The sequence below is a fragment of the Thermobia domestica genome, chromosome 1, assembly GCF_964235325.1.
Source record: "Thermobia domestica chromosome 1, izTheDome1.hap1.1, whole genome shotgun sequence".
Taxonomy (NCBI): Eukaryota; Metazoa; Arthropoda; class Insecta; order Zygentoma; family Lepismatidae; genus Thermobia; species Thermobia domestica.
This window is the reverse complement of record NC_137454.1, coordinates 347,493,908-347,517,048: the sequence shown is the minus strand read 5'-3', so window position 1 is coordinate 347,517,048 and position 23,141 is coordinate 347,493,908. Positions and strand designations below refer to the sequence as shown.

At 34.2% G+C, this 23,141-nt stretch overlaps 1 protein-coding gene across 1 annotated transcript; it reads right to left on the bottom strand.

Annotated features, from left to right (window-relative positions):
• Window positions 1-1,709: 1,709 nt before the first annotated feature.
• LOC145668137 (uncharacterized) lies at window positions 1,710-22,661 on the bottom strand. The gene is made up of 4 exons (XM_081735710.1): window positions 22,579-22,661; window positions 9,805-9,953; window positions 8,108-8,264; window positions 1,710-2,223 (listed from the first exon to the last, which is right to left on the bottom strand). The coding sequence occupies exons 1-4, from the start codon at window positions 22,640-22,642 to the stop codon at window positions 2,003-2,005; spliced, it is 591 nt and encodes a 196-aa protein (XP_081591836.1). The 5' UTR covers window positions 22,643-22,661; the 3' UTR covers window positions 1,710-2,002.
• Window positions 22,662-23,141: the final 480 nt, after the last annotated feature.

The window sequence follows — 23,141 nt, the reverse complement described above, 5'->3', positions numbered from 1 at the left end:
CCAAGTTTGTGAGTTCTTTCAGGGTTATCCCTTTCTTCTCATTTTCTTTATTTTACCATTTCATTCATTGCTCTTTATCACCGTCTCCCTTAGCATCAATGCAGAAACGTGGGACGTTAAACTAGACATGTCATCATTTCAAGCGATTACAAAGAGTTGGAACAGTTATTTACTTACACCTAAAATTCCGGAGTACGATCATAATTAACATGTTTACCAAATATGAAAACTTAATAATAAAAAAAATCAATATAACATTCATAACATTTATATAGACTTGAAGGTCTTCCTAAAGAATATAAAGGTAAAACAAAACAATTGTCTAATAATGAACATTAATTCTCAAACGCACTATTGAACACGTTCAATGAAAAGTCACTCGAGAAAAATCATCTGACGTGTCTCTGTCGTGACTACCCACACATAAAACTGATAAATGTTAACTTTTAAAATACGGATAGTTTCGTCTTTATGAACTTCACATTTTAACATAATGTTATTTTTAAGTACAACGTTTCCCCTTCATTTTCAAAATTACATTTCAAAAGAGCTGGGGAATTTGTTTTGAAAGCACCATTTTCCTGAACTGTCGCATATGATAATTTTGAATAGATCTTGATTTTATTTTATTTGGAGGTACCAGCAACAAGACTGCATGCGACACGAACCTACAGCTTAACCTGGAATCCGAGCAACATGAGCTCCCATCGGGAGTCGTGCTCGGGTCTCCCACTCAAAAGGCGTATATGCACCCGCTTAGCCATGGAGGGAACTCAATTACATTAATAATGTACATGAAACTGTATGAAACTATTTGATATATTTAACTTCAAAATTAAATTTCTCATATATTTCATATTTTTATATATAGTAGGACGTCGATAATCCGGACTCAAAAATCAGAACGTGGTCCCTAGAAGCTAGTGACAGTACACTAATTGAGTTTTCTTTGTCTGAAGTCAATGATTTTACAAAAGCTCATTCATATGTAATTATTTGGCATACATATTTTTATTTTCCCTTAGGCCTATAAAAGATAATTTTAAGAGTGTTACAAGAACAGTGTAATTTAGTGTACGAGCAGGTTCTTCAGAAACATTAAATGTAAATATTCTTACGTACGGTATTGTAATTACTGTATGTACTGTATAACACTGTATCGATAAAAGTGCATACCGTACAGTATATTTAAGCCTAAATGGCTTTCTTCTGGTCATTTTCGAAAATCCGAACTACCTGTGGCCCCAAATAGTTCGAATTTTCGACGCCATACTGTAATTTAGTATTTTTCATAACAGACACTGAAGGCCGCACTTTGAGATCTTCCTCGTGGCTAAGTAAATAGTATACGAGCCTTTGGCAAGGGACACCCGGGTTCGATTTCCATCGGGATGCTACGATAAGCTGTAGGTCCACGTCTCATAGAACCTTGTTGCTGAAGGGGAGTGAAAACTCAAAGGAACTGAATTTATTAGCTTCTTATTTCTCTCAGCCCAGGGGTGGAGGTCGCATGTTTTCCATCCCTGGGCTAGGAGAAATAAGAAGACAATTATAAGTGACAACGAAGTATCACATATTGTTTATCGTTCATATTGAAAAGTTATTATAATAATTAATGACTGTTACATTCAAGTTACACTTTTATACATATTATTACAAAAGCTATGAAACTAAATATACTTGGATGGTAATTATTTAAGAATTGCTGTTTCGTAAAAGATAAAAGTCAGAATATAGAACATGTATATTAAGCTACTCCAATGTCACTAAGGAGAGTGTTGATGGCTGTTGATTCCTTGTCGTAAGTTGACGATAAATGGTAACATGATCTTTGAAGAAATGCCCACACATCATGAGATTCTACCGAATAACTAGCATTTAAGGATATAATCTTAAAACAGCAGTCCACGGCACTTATTATATTTGATAACGTATATACCACATCATCGACTATTACGTGAAAGCCACTTACTTCATTCAGTTCTCTTCCTACAACCATGACCTATGGCTGTACTGTTAAATGCAGATCTTTGAACTTCGCTTGCCTTGCACTTATGCTGTCTTTTAGTTCTGTACACGTTTGTATTCTTGAGATGAAGCCCTCTTGTACTTCGGCCTTAGTTGGTCTCCAAATCTTCTGCGAAGTTTTCACATGAACGCTATTTACGTTCATAAGATAGGGTATGAGTAGAAAAGCTGCTAATGTTGATACTTCTTCCGAATCTGGAATAAAGTTGAAAAGTACTAGTAAATAAAATTATAAATGAATTTCTTACAAATAAGATTTAGTTCCATTGCAGAAATATAATATTCTTTGATGACGACAATGACAAAACCTTCACACACAGTATTTGTCCCCTACAAGTTTCACTTAGCATGAGTGGGATCAAACTAGTGACTCCACACACCAATGTGAGCGCTGTAGCACTCAGCTACTGAAACTGTACGAATTATCTGCATAACTCGGCTTTATTATTGCCGTGTCACGAATGAAATTTTCTCAGTTGCTACTAATTATAATTGTATTGTATTGTATTGTATTTATTTTCATCCTTTCTCATACAAATTGTTCACAACGTGAACGTATGAGTTGGACACGTCATAAGAACCAAGGTTACTAGAAGGAAAGGTTGGGCAATACGCACAGACGCTTCGCTCCTCGTTTTGCGTGACGTCACCAGCGAGGAGCAGCAAGTAGGTATAGAGGTGTACCAAGCAGCCAGAATGTCTTTTTTCTTTCTTTATGCATAACATTTTCGCTGTCACAACACTCTCCTACACACAAACTAACTACAAATAAATAAATAAATAAATAAATAATAAGCCAGCAATAATTAGAACATCTTCTTAACGCAATTTATACTATGGAAAATTAACGATATACCTGTGTTGCATGAACATTCATTTATTTTTGATGAGATAGATAATTGTTGAATTATAATTACATTTTAAATGTATTTATATCTGAAATGTTGTTGTGAATGTATTTAAGCAAAGTTGCAGATAAATATGTGTTTTACCAGGGCAATCTGAAATTTCCGGTGCCTGGAGTGAAAGTAATTGCGGAACCAATGTTAAGGTGAGTACCACACCCGGAATAAATAGATTAATTTGTGATTACTGATAGGAATATCTCAATAAATACTTAAAACCATGGATAATAATAATAATAATAATAATAATAATAATAATAATAATAATAATAGATCAGTTCATTTGCGGAAGTCCTTCGATGCTTATCAATTTATTTTGTTCAATATACGGTACTCAGGCTAAAAGTTTAAAATTGCCAATTCATATCATCTTCACATGATTATTAAAACGGAACCCATCCGTGTTAAACGTCATGTCGACTATCCATCACAGATTATATTTAATGTAACCATTGTTGACGCTATGATTGCACTTCGTGACATTAATAGTATACGGTCCTGAAAAATGTATTTGGTTTATATCTAAATGTTTGTATGCTAACTAGTGTTACGAATCGAGACAAGAAATTAGGTTTTCTCGTCTTGTAGGATCGATTTTCGAAAAAAAACTCTTTTCGTCTCGCCTCGAAGTTTCTCTAGCCTCTTGTATAAATTTGTGTACAAAATTTGTCCTAACTTCCTAAAGTCACGAGAGATCCACGAAGGATGAGATATAACAACAGTTAAACCATATTTATTATTGGAGTACATTGTGTAATGACTTGTGTATCTATAAATGCTCTTCATTGTGTTCTTACAATCACTTTATCAATTTATAGTTGTTATTTAAAAAAAAACGATGAACCATGCAACACTAAATCAGTGTTTAAGGTTTAATACTTAGGTGATCTCGTGTTGCCAATGAGGCTCATGAAGTTTCTCATCTTGCTTCGAAAACGAGACGAGAATTCCAGTATTTTAAAATTTAAACGAATTTAAATTTCCCGCATTTCTCCCCCGGTCTCGTCTCGTGGACAACACTAATCTCAACAATGAATTAGAAATAGTTAACCTGCTAGTTTTCCTCAACGGTCAAACTCTTCCATTCTGTTGTGCAAGGCGTGGGGCAAGAGCCCCGCCTGTTCTACCCACACGACGTCCCGAAGTTTTACTCTGATTTCTAACTCAAATAAACATCTAGAGGACCAATAAGCAGAAAAAATATCGAAAAATAATTTTAAGTTATGAACTTCATGCATACATAGAAATTTTTGAAAATGAATAAGGAAAATAAACTTACTTTATTTTACTTTGAAATCGGGAAATCGGCTCCCCCTAGAAAATTTTCTTCGGTGCCTAGATCCTGACTGAGGACCTTTGGCTTTTCTTCACTATTTTGGCATGGAGGGACTAAAACTATCAGTTAAGTAGGCCTATGAATAGTACAAATCAAAGGCGTATACATGCATAAAGAAATCGATTGATTGTACAATTGATAATAATTTAGAACTTTTAACTCTAAAAGAAACCGATGAAATATAAGTGTCACTGTTAATATTAAACAAACTGAAAATAGTTCAAAAAATGTATCGGTAAATATCGGTGTTTATTTGCCAATGCCGATACCGATACTCCCAAAAGTGGCTGATATTACCGATACCGATATATCGGTACATCCCTAATTCTACAATGTGGAACATTTGGAGATGAAAGACAAATACACGTAAAAATACATATGTACACACGTACTCAAGTTCACACTATCTTGCAATATTGCATGTCTGTACAGCCAAGCCCACCTAAATAAATCTTCCGAAATATAGACCTTTTCTCTATTAAATATTATTCGTCCACGTACATCACTAGAAAAGAAAGCAACACAATTCAACATAGCAAAAACCCCAAAATAAATAAAGAATTTTTTGTGGTCTTACTAGCAAATCTTCGCGCGCCAAGCAGACGACAAGCTCTAAGTTCCTCGCTGGTGACGTCACTGTGAAGAGAGCGTGAAAGTAGACCTTCTGGACATAGGTTAAGAGCACCTCCTGATAAGAACACTGAATGTGTACATATGTATAGGTTTAAATCTACATGCAATATTAAAATAATGTAAAAAAAATACAATTTATGTAAAAAAATACAATTTTTCATTATTCTAATTTACATACATCGATATAAAACAACATAACAGTTAATAAAACCTTACATTATAGATATACAAAATATATATACTTTAAACATTATTTACTACAGGCGAGATATTCTTCTACAGAATAGAAACAGTGCTCGAGTATGTAGGACTTGACTGCTTTATTGAAATCAGATGTTTTGTTTTTTAAAGTGGAAGGAAGCTTGTTATAAATATTCACTGCCATAGGAAATGTACTATTCTTATGTACTTTTAAACGTGAGGACTCTACATGAAGGTCAGACGGTTGTCTTGTATTATGCATATGAATATCTGAGTTCAACCGGAAGCTGCTTGTATCTATCTGTATATCTTTTCTTACAAATTTTAGAAGTTCATATATATATATAAACATGGAAGAGGTAAGATTTCAAGAAATTTAAATAGAGGTTTACAAGAAGTTCGAAGTTTACTTCCGGTCATAAACCTTAAAGCTCTCTTTTGTAAAACGAATATGGAATTTAGCAGTGCAGTAGATCCCCAGAATATAATACCATATTTCAATTTAGAATGAAAAAGTCCAAAATAAGTTGTGAGCAGAACATGTTGACTGAATGGGAAAAAAAATAATGCAATTTCCATAATATTTCAAGCGCTTTTAACCGGAAAGACATTTTTAAAACAAAAAATCAGCGAGATGTGAACATGCTACACTTTGTGAAATGTTCAACGTTTTCCCCCCACCCATGTTCTTTTCCCGCATCCCAGCTCACCGTAGAAATGATTGTTTTGGATTGAATGTGTAAAGGCCTTTAACAACATGAAAGTAGGTAGCAAGTTAGAATCAAATTGTTCTTTTTGGGAGGGCTCTAGCTATGTTCATGGTTGAGGTTTAAATCAGATGAATTAAAAAAAAAGTTTTTTTAAGGACTTTGTTTAAGAAAGTACAACTATATAAGTATTTATCCAGTTAAGAGTTAAAACCCCAATGACTAAAAGGTCTGCCCTGCAGAGGCAAAGTAGGGCTGGGAAGTATCGTTCTGAACCATCTTTGCTGGTATTGTCCCATAATTTGTTTGGTACATCTATAGACAAACCTTGTTTCTGAAGATCTTACCAAGGGATTGAACAGTGACCCTGTCGACAGAAATAAAGATAGCATAATAGCTATTGAAGAAATATGTTTCTCATGCAGGAACTAGATGCCTTGATCTAGTTTAATTTCCTGCTGTTGTGACTGTAGGTTGAGTGAAAAGAACAGATGAATGATAATAATAGACCTGCTGGAAGGAGAGTAAGAGGAAATTGAAGTACCATGAAGAAACCTATACACACCATTAATAAACAATTGGTTACTCAGCAAAACCAGATATACACAAAATACTTGTCCAATACAAAGCATATAGAACTGCTGGAATTTGAACCAGAGAAGTAAACGATTATCCAGTAGATCTACTTTTGCCGTACCGCGACTGAAGAACAATACTCTTACCCATGTCTTCCAGTCAACTTGTTCCCAAAGTTAAAAGCGAAAAAATCTTACTGGACAGGGCTTTTAATCAGCTAATGATCGGAAAACCACAGAAGATTCCTTTTTTCGGGACTTTCTAGAAACGTATGTTCTGGATATTATATAAGCATTGAGATCCGACTGAATTGTGTTTATTGTAGCTAAAGAAGACCACATTACTTGATATGTAAAATTATTATTATTATTTATTTATTTATTTATTTAAGGAAAGGACATAAGGAGGGGTTCGGGCATCCAACTACTAAGTCTCATCAGCCCTTAAAGTGAGGCTAAGACGGAGGAACGAAGTTCGCCTGCCCTCAGATAAGGTACTACCCAGGCATTTATCTGGAATAGCTGAGGGCGATCAGAGCAGGCTAGGGTTCGTTCCCACGCTCGACCTACCCAAATGCCGCATGGGTGGCAGATGCGTTGAGAAATAAAAGTACTTCAAAGACGCAATTACATTCTTTCATTTTACGCCTCGAAATGTTCAGCTGACCCTCGTAGATCACGTTACATGAAAATGAAGTTGCACCAATGAAGCTTCTAAATTCTTATATCAACGTTATCTATAGCCATATTTTTCAAGCAGGGACAGAAGTGACGAATTACATACTGTAAACAAGTAAGTATTATTCCACAATTTAAAGGTACAGTATACTTCAAATATACAAATGCAATAGTAAAACCCTGAATCAATTTGCGAAAACTGTTTGAGCTACCTATTACCGTTTTTGAGTTGTAGTCCTTACTGTTGAAACAGGAGGTAGTAGATTTCTACCACTTCCGGTTCAAGGAAATGGGATCTGATCTTGCGATGCTAAATCAATTCCCAAAAGCCGCTTGTCGATACCACTGACCATTTCTTAATTATGACCATTAATATTGAAACCGGAAGTAGTAGTGAATTTCTACCGTTTTCGAATTTAGTATAAACGCAAGAGTAGAGATGGTTTATTTTCTTGAAATCGTTAATCGATTTCCGGAAACCGTTTGTCGCTAGGCATTACCATTTTTGAGTTATGACCATTAGTATTGAAACCAAAAATGGTCCATTTCCACCATTTTCGGTATAAGTGAATGGTTGTTGAAGGAGATGCAACCAATTCTTTGGATGCTGAATCGATTTCCGAAAGTCGTTTGTCAATAATTTTCACAGTTTTTGCTGTGACAAAAAAAAAAAAAAAAAAAAAACACTTTAAAACTCTCTCTATATAAAAAAAAACTTACTTCAACCCTAAAAACCTGGTTTAAACCATAGAACTTGCTTTCTAGTTAGTACAGATATTTTTCTAATCTTTTTTCATATTTTCCTAAATGATATGTAAAAAAGAAAGTCCATCTTTAGCGTAGAAACTTTTCTTTCCTTAAGCAATTCGTTTCAGGATTTCCATGAACTTACTTCAATAGAATTAATGAAACAATTTCATCAGTTAATTTTACGATGCATGCACACTTACGTTAATTGTCAAAGTATAGTAATACCCTTTTTTGGGGTCACTGTTTAAAGGTTCTGCTTTGTTACATACTTTTACACAGGGAAAAGTTACGTACCGTTCTTGTACTGTAGGAAATGAAACAGTCGACCATCAGAGTTTCGTGGTTTCTTCTTTTTCGTGGCAACGTCAAAAAGTTTTGATTTTAATACTGGGAAAGTTTCAAATAAGCTGATTGTGTTGTCTGAGTAAGTGTACTCATAGTCCTTAAGGAGCTGGAAAGAAAAAAGTAATTATTTTCATTATTGTAGTTGCTAATTGCAATATAAATTAATATTACTTACAAAGACATTAAGATATATTATCATTACGGTGTTTCGCTGCCAGTACCTGAGCTAGTTAAAGAAACGTGCCTGAAGAAATTACGCCTACTTTGTTAAAATACAGAATACTAGTATGTTTGATTTTTTCTTGCTTACAACAAAAGGCCTGCCATTGAGTGAATATTGTATATCTTTCCACATTTACTAGTTCGACAATAAGAAACATTTAATAAATGATGTTAGTAAGCATGCATCCAAAATCTAAATGAGATAGATATGAAATTTATTCCAATGAGCAATCCTGCGAGAAATACTGATAGCGAACAACAGAAAGTAGATGTTATAACACGACAAGAATACCTTGATATATTACCAAGACCAAATGAAAAGTGTATGGTTACTTCTGTTAACAAATGTTCTTTTATGCATCATTTTCTATTACATTTTTAAAATTAAGATCTTAAGGCATTAAATACATTCAATATTAAATATAAGTCCAAAAACCTCAAGGTATTCTAATATCAACTTATCCCGTTTGTCGTGGATGTCAAATAGAAGGAAGACGTGTGGTCATTTATGCTTCCCTGTGTGTGGTCATTTATGCTATTATTTTCTGTTGTGCTTACTGTATACTGTGATCGGCAGAGAAGCGGGAGGTATCATAGTTGAATTTTATGCAACTCTGTTTCAAAGTAACTGTTTATATAAGGAGCCTGTTTGATTTCTGCTGTTACGACTAAAAGGGAACAGTTATTCGCCAATGGGAATGTCTCGTCTAACAATCATTAACGGGGAAATGAGAACATCTTTAGGGTAGCACGTATGCTCCTTGCTCTCTGGTACTATATTTTATTAGGTTTACAATAATAATTTCTAAACCTATATTTAGTCACAAACACCTTTGTTGGAATTTAATATCCCAAAATGCCATTATGTAAAAGTTATTATGACAAAAATAGCCTATGTGCGCAGGTCATCACTACTGGAACATATGTATTAGGTAATTTATCACAAATGGAATAGTATTGTGCAATCAGAGTTATTAGTTAACTATATTTCAAATCAGAAGTAATTAAAGGTATAAAACACATTCTAAATTTAACATACTAACATTATATGTTCCAGCACTGGTGAGCTTTTCTGCTCTAAAACATCTCAATAGCTCAGGTGTAAATAGAAAATAGAAATAAAAACCAAATAGGTATTATAATGGTTGGCTAAGCTGAAATTGGTGTACAATGAATGTTAGAAAAATATATTTTATAAAATTTCCCTGACTTTCCCTGATTTCCCGTCTTTCCCCTGACCTGCAACATTTTCTTTCAGTTCTTTCTGAGAAGTAGGAACCCTGTTCTTACACTTATGTATAGCATTGTTTGGAAGTGTAATATAACTATACGATACCTTTAAATACTTCGAAAGCTTTGTCATTTATATACTTCAGATATGTTAGTAATGATAAAACTACGAATAAGTAAAATATACAACTAACCGCAGAATCACAGTCTACTAGTGGATGCATATCTTTCTTCCACATGTTCCAATGTTTCCTGAACAATGCTCTGTGTCCCACTTTTGGAAACAGAGAATTTATGTCTTCGCCTTGGAGCATGGCCATTATGTTGCTAGTAATTTCATTCTCTGGAAAATATATTAAATAATTACACTTCTGTAGGACAAAATAAGACTGCAAGGTGTGATGTGATTACGGGGGCAGACTACTAAAAATGATACAAAAGCTAACATATTTTCTTCTGCCTGTTTCTCGTAAGTGGAAAGAGATAATGAAATGTAACTTACCACAATAATAGATAATTACAGCCGAAATATGAATCGGAAGAATTTTCAGTGTTGCCATCCATAGAAATTAAAGTATGGCCAGAATATGAATTACCCAAAAATCTAGGTTAAGGCAGGACTAGAAGAAAGAACTCAAGGATATTGTATTGTATTGTATTTATTTCTTTTGTATGAACTTACAAGTACGAGGAATGTCCTCAAGTAAGTGTAACATGCGTCATATGTACAAAAAATTTACATGAGTAAAATAAAGTAATATTACCTTGTCATGATATTTACGTACTCCTCAATCGTATAACAAGAATTTTCTAATAGAAATAATTTTAACTTTTGTCTGAACCTTTTCATATTTGCTTCATACTTTATATCAATAGGCAACATGTTGTACAACTTAACACCACCATAACTTACACTTTTTTGATACATTGCTGACCGGTGATTACACAAATGAAAATCATTCTTATTTCGCGTATTATGATTATGTACATCCTTATTTGTTACGAATGCCGATGAGTGTTCTTTCAAATACAAAAAGAGACGATACAAATATAAACTATCCAGAGGTAGTATATTGACCTCCTTAAACAAATGTCTACAAGAAAAATTCGGCTTCTTATCGCAAAGTATTCTTATGGCTTTCTTCTGAATTTTGAAAACATTAAATCTCTGACTTGAATTTCCCCAGAACATGATACCATATTGCAAGATAGAGATAAAACACGAATGGTACAAGGTTTTAGCTAATTTTAAATTTACCTTCTTTCTAATAATCCTTAGTGCATAACATATTCTATTTAATTTATTAATAACTGACTCTATATGAAATTCCCATGTCAGGTTATGATCTATAGTAAGACCTAAAAACGAACAGTGTGTTGTATAGTTAATTTTATTTTGGTTCAGATATAGGTTAGGGTATATTGGTTTACTGCACTTGTTATGAAAATTTATAGCAATGGATTTTTCAACATTAACAAAAAGATTATTGTTCTTCATCCAAAGAGATACTTCATTTAATGTTTGCCTAGCATTCTGTTCCAATAATTTTTCATTTTTTCCACTCACTAGCAGAGTGGTATCGTCAGCGAAAAGGGTAACATCTGCCGAAGATATGCTTTTCTCAAAATCATTAATATATAAAAGGAAGAGCAATGGCCCTAGAATAGATCCTTGTGGAATTCCGTGTTTTATATATAATTCATCTGATAAATAGCTTTCTACAATGTTATTATTCTTATGCGTTATTTCTACGACCTGCCTACGATTTTTTAAGTACGAACCAAACCAGTCCCTTGCTTTACCACGTATTCCACAGTTCTCCAGTTTGTTCAAAAGTAAACTGTGTTGTACTGTATCGAAAGCTTTAGACAAATCAAGAAAGATTCCTATACAGTTTTCTTTCTTATCTACAATATTTCTTACTTTCTCAATGAAATTAAATATTGCCGTATTTGCAGATCGACCTTTAAGGAAGCCATGTTGTTTTGTTGAAATAACATTTTCTTTCAATAAAAAATTAATTACCCTGTTATACATAATTTTTTCCAAAACTTTTCCAACGACAGGTAAGAGAGATATTGGTCTGTAGTTATTTATGTTTTGCTTATCACCTTTTTTAAACAAGGGCTTAACTTTCGCAATTTTTAACTTTTCTGGATACTCGCCATTTGTAAGTGATATATTTGCTAAATGACAAAGTGGCTTTGTCACCTGATTGAAACATCATTTCAATAAATTATCTGAGATTTCATCAATTCCAGCTGTATTTTTGTTTTTGAGAGATTTTATTATATTTGCTATTTCATCTTCTGATACTGGCTGTAGAAAGATTGTTTTTTCACATTTATTTGAACTTTGTTTAAAATTATTTACAGTAACTACTTTGTGGCCATTCTGTTTACATTTATTTACTTTATCATCATCCATAATTTTTGCGACAACATTTATAAAAAAAATTATTAAATATTTCTGCTTTTTCCCTTGGGTCTGATACACTGTTCCCTTCATGTATTATTGTATCCACATATGGTGTCTCTTTGCCACCATTTAGTTCTTTATTTATAATGTTCCACATGGTTTTAGTTTTATTCGATGCATAAGCAAGTTTAAGTTGGTAGTAATTCCTTTTAGTCGTTCTAATTAGTTCCTTGTACCTTTTTGTATATTGTTTATAGTAGGACTTTGCACAACCTGTTTTAAAAACCTTACTAAGTTTATGTAAATTTATGTTTGTAGCACTTGCTTTTAGTACTTCAGGAGTAACCCATTGTCCCTTCTTCTGGGATTTTAACATGAGTTTCATTTTAGGAAAAGCTATATCAAAATAGTAAGCAAAAATTTTTATGAATTCATTATATATATCATTTGCGTTGTTTAATGAAAGTACACCTTCCCATGTTTCGTGACTAAGTAAATAATTGAAATAATTGATATTTTGATTACTGAATACCCTTGTAACTTTGAAAGTTCTTACACTATATTTCTTACACTTTTGAGTTACAGAGAAGCGTTTATCACATATTTCAGTAATCTGAGCTTCATGATCAGAAAATCCGGTACTAATCACTTGCGCCCTTGAGCTCAAGTGGTCACAGTTTAGAATAATCTGATCTAGTGCTGATATACTGGTTGGAGTTATCCTAGTAGGCTTATTTATTAAATGTTTTAAATTAAACGTACCCAATAATGTTTTTATCTTTACATCAATATCTTTCAAAAAATCCATATTCAGATCTCCTACTACTACTAGGCTGTATTTAGTACCACTATAATGTGAAAGTATTACTTCTAAGTTACGCACAAAAATTTCAACTTCACTATCCGGTGTCCTATATATACAGATCATTACAATTTTTTCCACTGGGAGCTCCAAAATACAACATTCAAAATTTTTTTCATCGTTTATATGTTTAAACTTAGTGCATTCTTTAAATTTTAAACTATGTTTTACAAAAATGCTTGAACCACCCCTTGTTTTCTTTTCTCGACAGAAACTACTTGCTAGCTTGAAATTTGGTAAATTTATAGTTTCTATATTGTTTTGTGCACACCAATGTTCGGTTATACAAATAATATCTACATCTTTCAGAATTTCCGTCAACAAAATTTCCATAGTTAATTGTTTCCCAATGGAAAACCCTTGTACGTTTTGGTGAAAGATACGTAAGCCTACTCGCTGTGTTAAATTTACCCTTGAACTAAAAAAGAAGTGCCCTCATCCACATTCTTCTTACTTTGAGTTACTTCCCAAGGTATTGGCAACGCTGCTTGAGACCTAGATTTATTACTCATATCACTGTTAATTACATCACAAATTTCATTGCTTAAAAATTCTTTTCCCCTTTTATTTAAGTGCAAACCATGCCTTGTGAACATTTCTCTACCAAATTTACTTACATCTACCATCTTCACATTTCTGAAGCGTTTACACAAAGATTGCAGCTTCGTGTTAGTGACCTTAGTAGCTTGATTTACACATGAGTCTTCCATAAGGTCATACCTATTTGGAATATTTACCACCACTACTTTACAGTAATTTAGCTCAGTAAGCTTACCTCTAATTTTCTTAATAACTTCATTTCCTTGGTTACAAGCCACATCATTTGTACCGGTTAACATTACAACATAGTTTTTCTCCTTATTTGCAATTTTAGAGTTAATTCCACTTAATACCTCTGCACTTTTTGCTCCAGGCTTAATGGTTCCTTGTGCCTTTAACTTGTGTTTTAGATTGAGGTTCATTTGCTCAGCTAGACCCCTCCCATTGCTATCCGCATATACAAAAACTCGAGGCTCTGTTCCAGGTTTATTCCTTGCACTTATTTTCTTGTCTACCGCACTGAAGGCCGGATTCACTGTAAGTTTGGCGTTATTCATTGTCCTTTTACTGTTGGTTCCGTTCTGTTTCAAACACTTTGAGTTGTTCATAGTTTCACAGTCAACATTCTGTAGAACACTAAATTTATTTTCACACACTAATGGAAACTCTGGCGTCATTCCTGTATGAAATATAGACCCCCTTTGCCTAGTACTTACTTTTGACCACTCAAACTTCGATGGATTTTTCTTCTCAAGGTTTAGCTCTACTGCTTTAACTCTTTGATGTAAAGTTTCATTTTCTATTTTTAGTAGTTTTAAGTCTTCCTGTAGAACACGTATAATTTTTAGCAAACTATCGGTATCGCAAGTAGAAGTATCAATGTTTACTGGTCCACCATGTTCTGTGCATGTTGGGCAAAACCACTCGAGCTGTTCCTTCATTTTATGATTTCTGTCACCATTATTGATATTTCCACACTTGAAATGGAACCATTTGTCACATGATACACACAAAATGCCATTGATGACTTATCATGTACTGGTTCCTTGTTAACTACTTTCTAAATAATATTTGTAATTATTTTGTAATAAGCTTTCAGTATTTGTATTTATTATAAATTTTCTGTATTTGTGTTTATTATAAAGTTTATTAATCATCTCTGCCGATGTTTGAATTGTGCAAAATTTCAACGTTTTCTGTCTTAGTTTTTCAGATATTTCCAGATAGAGTTTTAAATGCCTCACCCTATATATAATAGTAGCTTCACATACCCACTTCGCTGCGTCTGACCAACAATTCCTCCCTAGTAAACAGAATTTTCGAAATTCCCATTTTACTAAGATATCAAAAACCACTGAAACACGTGTCAAATTATTTAAAATCAGAATTCCAAATACACAACTTCAAAATTTCTAACTTAATGGCTCAAAAGGGTATTCCGAAGAATGCTAATGATTGGGAGATATGCCCACCTTATTAAAATACTTTCCCCTCTTCCTCGTCGAATTTCCATAAATCATTCCTTAGAGATACTCTATGTCACGAATCCTACGTCCCTTCAAGTTTCTAAGTTAAGCAATTTCCATCTTATTAAAATATTTCCCACCCCATTTTCCTCCTGCCATCCTTTTATTTTCTTCTAGGCAATATGTCAAAAAACCCCGAAGCACGTGTCTAATTATTTTAAATGAGAAGTCCAAACCCCAAATTCCATGTTTTTAACCTTCAATGTTTCGACATATCGATATTTTACTATAATACTTACAAACACACACCTCTCTTCATTTTCTTTTTTTCTTCCCATTTTTTATAAAATATAATAAAAAACTGAAACACGTGTCAAACTGTTTAAATCAGAAGTCCAAATACAATTCGTAAAGTTTCTAACCTTAAAGAATTAGGAGATACGGCCATCTTTACAATATTTCCCACCCCCCTTTCCCACATACCCGCCGAATTTCCAGAAATCCTTCTTTAGTACTACCCTACGTCACAAACCCTAGGTACTGACCAAATTTCAAGTTTCTAGCCTAAGCGGTTTGGCTTGTGCGAGTGTCAGTCATTCATTCAATCAGTCACTCAAGATTTTGCATTTTATACATAAAGATCTGATATTGACCCATTGCACGATGGCACCATACTTCAAAAGAGGTTGGTTTTAATCCAAATTAATATTAGCTTTCGTATAAAGTAACTGTATCACCATATAGTATAAGGGAATCGTTTAAAAAATCACTCTCCATTATAAAGAATATTGTATGTACACAGCCTTAAAATTTGTAATAATTTCAAAATCGAATAAACTAAGTTGAAGGCTATGAATTTGTACTACTTCCGTTGGTAATGAGTGCTGCGTCTCAAGCACTTACACCAAAAGCCAATAACTACCATTATCGAGCAAATAACAAATGAACCACAGTGGGGACTTGTGGTCTTGCACTATTAACTTTGTCCTCTGGTTATTATTTTGACTAAGACACAACCACAACAAGATTTTAATAAAATCTATTTAAACTTTCACTTATTAAAATTTAACTTTTTTAAATACCGGAAATCACATACGGAGTAAGTTCAATATCTGAAAGGAGCATGCAGCACTGAACACTTTGACCTTAGTAGAAAACAAAAATATCTTTTTTTTTTTAAGATACTTTCAATATTCAAGCTCTAAAACTATAGTATGACTTACTGAAAGACTTTATGCCTAATTTTTACCATAGTATGTATAATAGTACGTATAGTACGTAGACGTATAGTACGTATAATAGTTAAATAACAATAAAATACATTGTATTAACACATTTAACATTACTAGATCCTAAAGACAACTTTCAACTTCATGTCGTTTAGCATTTATTAAAAATTCAAATTGTGATAAAATTTAGTTGTGATCTTCGAATTAAGATTTAAGAAAAGTAATATTAAATTATTAGAAGACTAACATTGCCCTGCAGACAAGTAGGACAAATTCAAAGAAACAAATTTTATCACATGATCTCACCCCACCCCCTTCTTCTTTGCTCCTCCGAGTGCGAGTTATTCGTTAGAAAATCTTGTTTTTGAACAACCATTCTTTAAGCTATCAGAAAACATTTGAAGAAATCGGTGTATAAACTGAATTTGTTACATGACACCTTTTATCTAAATTTTTGTAAATGATTATTGTAAGCATTACAAAAGATTTTTTTTTTTTTTTTTTTGCGCAGCGATATGACTCTTCATTATACATGTAGTAAAAGCTCTGTTATTACAATTTTGCGGCTATTTACTGATTCCTTAATTTTAATATTAATAAAAGGAAACAGCTAGTATGGAGGCTAGTCGTGAATGTATCATATCCAATTAAAAATCTGCGGAGAACACATAATAACATATTCAATTTCTACAATATTTATTATTTTTATATCTATACCGTTGGAGAAGGTAACTTATATTATTTATTTTCATTACTTTTACTTTCGCATTCTCTGTTTATTTATATTTCTTTCCAACACCCATATTATACCTAAGCAAATAGACTATTGACAGAAAGCTTCAGACTCTCCGCGCTCTCGGTCCAGTCGTAGCGTTTTAGCATCTTGGAACCTGAGAGGATGCAACTTTTGATAACATATACACTGGTTAACTCATTGTAGATTTACTACCGGTATTTTATATTTGTCACAACAACTTTTCACTTGCACTTACTAGAATCTCATAAAGATGCATAAGCTATTGAACATTTCATGGACACGGTTAATTATCAGAGCTGCAACATCGTACACTAACACTAATTTTTATTTAATAAACACGGAGGAGAGGAAAGGACTCAAAGCAAAAGGGGAGAAAATACAAAACCTGAGACTTTCTATCAGTAAACGAACAGATTCACATTATGGGCCTCTTCTATATTCGCTTTCTTTTCATATTAAAAGCAAGAATAAAACAACTCCTAACCAAAATTGACACTTTACAACACAAAGATATATATATTAGCTGAACGTACTCGATTCGCTGCGTCAAACAAAAGAGCCCCTTCCACCATCAGTGTTGCTAACAACCTCTGAAGAAAAAAAGGCTAGATGGCCCTAACAAGTAAGCTTTCTTATGCAATATATATATATATATATATATATATATATATATATATATATATATATATATATATATATAACTAGATTTTGAGCTGCTAACCTAAATTATAGATTCTAAATGCCTTTTTGTGTGTGGGATTAAAAGTAAATTATAGTAAAATTTGAAATGTTGAATTTTATTCAGTGAAGACTAACAGGTAACATATATGGCTCTCAATAACAAATTACTTTGTGAAAGTAGACAGCCAGAATTATCAGTCGAATATAAATAAATCATAGATGACGTCGCAGCTAGCAGAGGTGTGGAACTGGATGCACCGTCGTTGGATTGCGTATATATATAAAACTAGATTTTGAGCTGCTAACCTAAATTATAGATTCTAAATGCCTTTTTGTGTGTGGGATTAAAAGTAAATTATAGTAAAATTTGAAATGTTGAATTTTATTCAGTGAAGACTAGATGACGTCGCAGCTAGCAGAGGTGTGGAACTGGATGCACCGTCGTTGGATTGCGTATTGGTTGTGTAGGCTGGAGGGCGCCGTGGTTTAGTGGTAGAGCATGGGCGTAGCCTCTGGTTTGATCTTAGCTCGTACCAAGTAGGGTTTGTGGTGTACAAACACCGTGTGCATGGGTTTTCTCAGTATCCTCCCACTCTCTAGATTCCACCATTTCATTCATTTCTCATAACCAGTTGTTTTAACCTATGCGGCGCGGCATATTTGTGGGTCGTAAAACTCAAAGATTCTTTTTTCTTTGTGTAGGCTGCCATTCTCCCAATTTTCAGTAGTATTTCTTTTGACAGATATAGTCCTTACAACAGTATAATTTCTCCGCAGACCCACACGAATCATCATGGTTGCATTGAGTGTTTTCAAGCTAATTAGAAGTCCTATTTGTTTCCTTTAATAAACTAAAACAATCTCCGTAGCATGAAGAATCGAAAAAGTTAATAAATTTGTATGAGGAAACTCTCATTCTTGCAATGAAATGCGAAATTTAAAATAATTTAAAAGCACTTGACCGTTACGGGAGCGACATTAAAATTATTTCTCAGTCGACAATTATTGTTAAGTACCTGTAAAGTTGTAGGTAGGAAGAGAGAAGAAGAAAAATTAAGAGTTTGTTGCGTAATAAAACACCCTTTCATGGGAAATCAATTAATACGATTGTATATAATGACAAATATTCTTCTCTTTTTATGTTTACACTTTATTTTCAAAGAAACAGTATTCTTAGAATTAATTTAAGGGCCAATAAAAAAGGGAAAAAATGGCAAAAGAGCTTCATCAAATTAACTATATTTAAGGTTTTCGTAAATTTGCATAGCTAAATGCCTCTTCAAATAGACTAAATTTTGTTCTTTCCGCCTCTTTTTTCCTCCTTTTCACTAAAATATCAAATCAATTAAACACGTGTCAACTTATTTTAAATAAGAAGTCGAAACAAACAACTTCAAGTTTCTAAGCTTAAGGGATTCAGAGATATGGACATCTTATTAAAATAATTTCCACCCTCTTTTCCACACCTAAGCCGTCAAATTTCCAAAATTTCTTCCTTAGCGGTATCCTACGTCACAAATCATATGTACTGTCAAAATTTGAACTTTCAAATTCAAGGGTCACTCAATAATAATGCCGGAAGGGGCCGCGGTGGCTCAGTGGTAGAGCGTTCACCTCTGGTGCTTGAGGTTCTGGGTTCGATCCCAGCCCCCGCAAAGTGAACTTTGTGGTGGACAAACACCGTGTGCGTGGGTTCTGCTGTTTCCTCCCACATTCTTCATTCCACCATTTCATTCATCTCTCATCATCACCGTCTCCTTTAGCCTAACCGGCATAATCGTGGGACGTAAAACAAAGATTTCATTTCAATTCATTTCAATAATGCCGGAAAGGATCTTAAAAATTTCGCTAGTTTTTACGAACAGCCTCACTTGTGCTGATACACTTCATTTTTCAACACTATGATACCTCCCTTGCATTGCTTTTGCAAATTATAAACCTTGTCATTCAGTTACACCAACTATTTCTCAATTAATTGTTATTCTGGTTAAATTCATTCATTCACTTTCTTTCGTCTTTATAATCATGCATATTGCACGAATTTGTGCTGGTGAACAAGACTCGTCAGGGTAAAAGATACATAAACATACATACCAATTAAATTGAAATACTAAGCTGCATCTACTATATAAAAGAAACACAAAAATAGGCATTGCAAATACTATCAGTAATCAAATTCATTTACACATCGTATATTAAAGAAATGAAATAGATATCAAAGGGAAATTCAGTTTGTAACTTGCCGTGACTTTCGGCATTACATACTGCATTAAATACCATATTCGCCGTCACTGTCATAAAGCCAACAAAATAAGCCACAATTCGGTGCTGTAGTAGTTTTGGAGCACCACATTTTGAAAGATTTACAGGCAAATTTTTAATACTTTCCATGAAAAGACACATTTATAAGGATGAAATTTCTGCAGGCTACAGAATGAAACAAAATAATACGACTACATTTCAGGTTTACATGTGTAATAGCGTTACAAGTTCTTTACGACCGATAAAATAATTGAAGTTTCTATTTTCCACCGGCTGCATATTTCTCCACCGTGTACAAATCCTGTTATGTTTAAAAGTGGAGCATTATACTAGTATGAAACCATGACAAGTTTTAATGAAACTTGTATCCTGGCCTAAACCCACTTTCTGCTACCCTTGCCTTCGCGTATACCCACCATCGCCAACGCGCCGTCCCTTCGGATTCAACCCGCGCTAATGCGACGGCGAGTCAGCTTCGCCCTTCCGTCACTCGGTTAGATACGATTCGTGCTTTTAGTGGCCGCCTATCATAGGTTGGTTTGTGTTTTGTGCACTATAGTTTTTACGTTACACATCCGAAAGCCGTATTTATGCACAACTTGTAATTTTTTAAGAACTTTTTTGTTTGCCTCCTTGAATTTTATCTATGTCACGTGAAATATTTTTATACTGCCCAGTAGAATCCTTTTAGGACACAATAAGAAGAAAACTGGTGAAAGAATTTTAATTTTCGAACAATTCTTTCGGCTTACGTCCAGTTTCAAACCTTCAAAAATGCAGTTAAACCATTAATAATTGTTCGATTAGGTTAGTTTAGGGTTCCCGGTAATACTTTACTTACACTAGAACTGTGACTTTAGCCGCTTTTCATAGAAGTTGGTTTTCACTTCATAATAGATTCTATTTTCTTGTGTAATTCTGTAAAAGTCAAAGCGGAAATATCATATTCAACGTACCGATTCACCATCCTATACGATTATCATCCTCCTCGATCATCGGAACATTCCTCGTATTGCAGATTGTATCAACTTCTACATGCATTTTCTCTGTGTTAATGAAATTCGTACCCTTGCCAAAACCCACTTTCTAATATTCTAGCCTATTAAACATAACTTTACTGCCAATAATACACATATAAATAACACATAAGAACTCCAAATCACCATTTCTTACTTAATTTCTCCCCTGTTTTTTTTTTTTTTTTAACGGAAGAGAACCTTTAAACTTAACCCATCCTTCCTAGTGGTGCGCCAAAAGTAAACCTGTACGCACAATTCAACAGCATTATCACATCAAATTTATATGTGAGGTGTTTCGTATAGACGTAAAGTGAAAGCTACGTTTCAGTTTATGTTAACAACTAGCAAGACACTGCTATTTTTCGAAGGTCTATGAGCCGGGTGTAACGATACATACACCCTCCATTCCAAAAGAAACAGAACGTTTTAAAAAAACAAAAAAGCAATGTACATTTTGGAACAAATCATTTTTATTAATCAATGTATTCCCCTTCTGCATCGATACACATATTTGCACGCTCCAACAAGTTGTCAAACGACTTCTCCATGTCCTTTATTAGAATGGTCTTTAGGACGGCGGTCGTCGCCTTCTCAATGGCATCAATCGATGCGTGCCACTTTCCTTTCATCGCCAAATGCAGTTTCGGGAACAGATAGAAATCGCACGGAGCGAGATCTGGTGAATAGGGCGGATGATGCAACCGAATAATGTGACTTTTGACCAAAAATTCAGTTACAAGTCGCGAACGATGTGATGGTGCATTATCGTCCAAAAGAGTCCAACTGCCGATTTCGCGATATTCGGGCCGAATACGAGGAATTCTTGCCAGCAAACGCTTCAAGACGCCCAAGTAAAACTCTCCAGTGACTGTCTGGCCGGGCTGAACAAATTCTTTGTGGATAATTCCTTTTGAATCGTAAAAACAAATCAGCATCACCTTAACTTTTGACTTCACCAAGCGACTTTTTTTGGGTGTTCCTTCATCCGGCGCTCTCCATTCAGCACTTTGCCGCTTAGTTTCGGGCTCATATTCAAAACACCACGTCTCGTCACCAGTTACAATCGATTTCAAGAAGTTTCGATCCTGCCGAGCACTTTTAACGATGCCTTTGCAATGCGCAATTCGATCAACTCTTTGGTCTTCGGTGAGTTTGTGTGGTACAAACCGCGAATTAACCTTCTTAAGGCCCAAAACTTCGGTCAAAATGCGGTATGCGGTTGTTTGAGGAATGCCTAATTCCATTTCAATAACTTTCACCGACGAGTTTTTGTTATTTTTGATGAATTCACGCACTTTTTCGATGTTTTCTTCCGATAATCCGGTTCTGGGACGGCCTGATCTTTCGTCATCATCCAGCGTCTCTCTACCCGATTTGAATCGCCTGAACCACTCGTAAACTTGCGTACGGGATAGACACTCATCACCATATGCATTTTGTAGCATTTGGTGCGTTTCACTAAACGTTTTACCCAGTTTAATACAAAACTCAATTGCAGCTCGTTGTTTGAAACTCATTTTCCGACCGATGTACACAACACACTGACAGTTGAAACGCAATAACTTTGTTGCCGTGCATCCAAATGTCATGACATTTATACCAGTTGTCAATGAGGGACTACGCCATCTACCCGTAAAATATTACAACAGATGGCACTAGTGGTACTATTTGTTTTCAAAAGTTCGGTTTATTTTGGAATGGAGGGTGTACATACATGATCAACACAAACTTACCTTCGAATAATGGTATATATTGTTCCAATCTCCATGTTGTTAATAATGTTCTGGTTTCCTCCATCTTAATCGATTTAACGTTGGAAATATTAGGCTACACCACTTTCGTCTGTGATTACACTATTGCATACACATATGCCGCCTTACAGATAACCGCGACGTTATTTTTTCTTTATCATAAGCAGAGCGCCAATTTCCCTGCAACGGCAATTCCATTGTCTAAAATACCACACGTACTCGGTAATTATCAAATGCGTTGCGTGTTTACCGATCTCTCCTTATTTGAAGTAGCCGAATAAATTAGTTAGATGTAATTTTTCAAAATTAGTAGCCTAGAATTAGGTTAAAACAGCAAAGTATGATTTAACCGAACACTGCTAGGTTACAATAACCCAGAGAATTTCTTCAATGAGAGTATTTTTAACAGAAATTCGGCTACTGTCAAACGAGTTTTCATTTAACCCTGGCTTAGCAAACCCTCCATTTTCTCAGTGTAGTCGCTTCGATTTAGTAGCAAATCCAGAAAGTCGATTAGCCGTGCGACTAAATCGAATAAGTGAATA

Excerpts from the sequence above, each read along its gene's own strand:
- LOC145668137 (XM_081735710.1), bottom strand. The coding sequence starts at position 22,642 with ATGGAGGAAACCAGAACATTATTAACAACATGGAGATTGGAACAATAT. Across the intron at positions 8,265-9,804 it reads TAGTAGACTGTGATTCTGCG|CTCCTTAAGGACTATGAGTA; the intron begins GTTAGTTGTATA and ends TTTTCTTTCCAG. Across the intron at positions 2,224-8,107 it reads TTTCCTACAGTACAAGAACG|ATTCGGAAGAAGTATCAACA; the intron begins GTACGTAACTTT and ends ACTTTATTCCAG.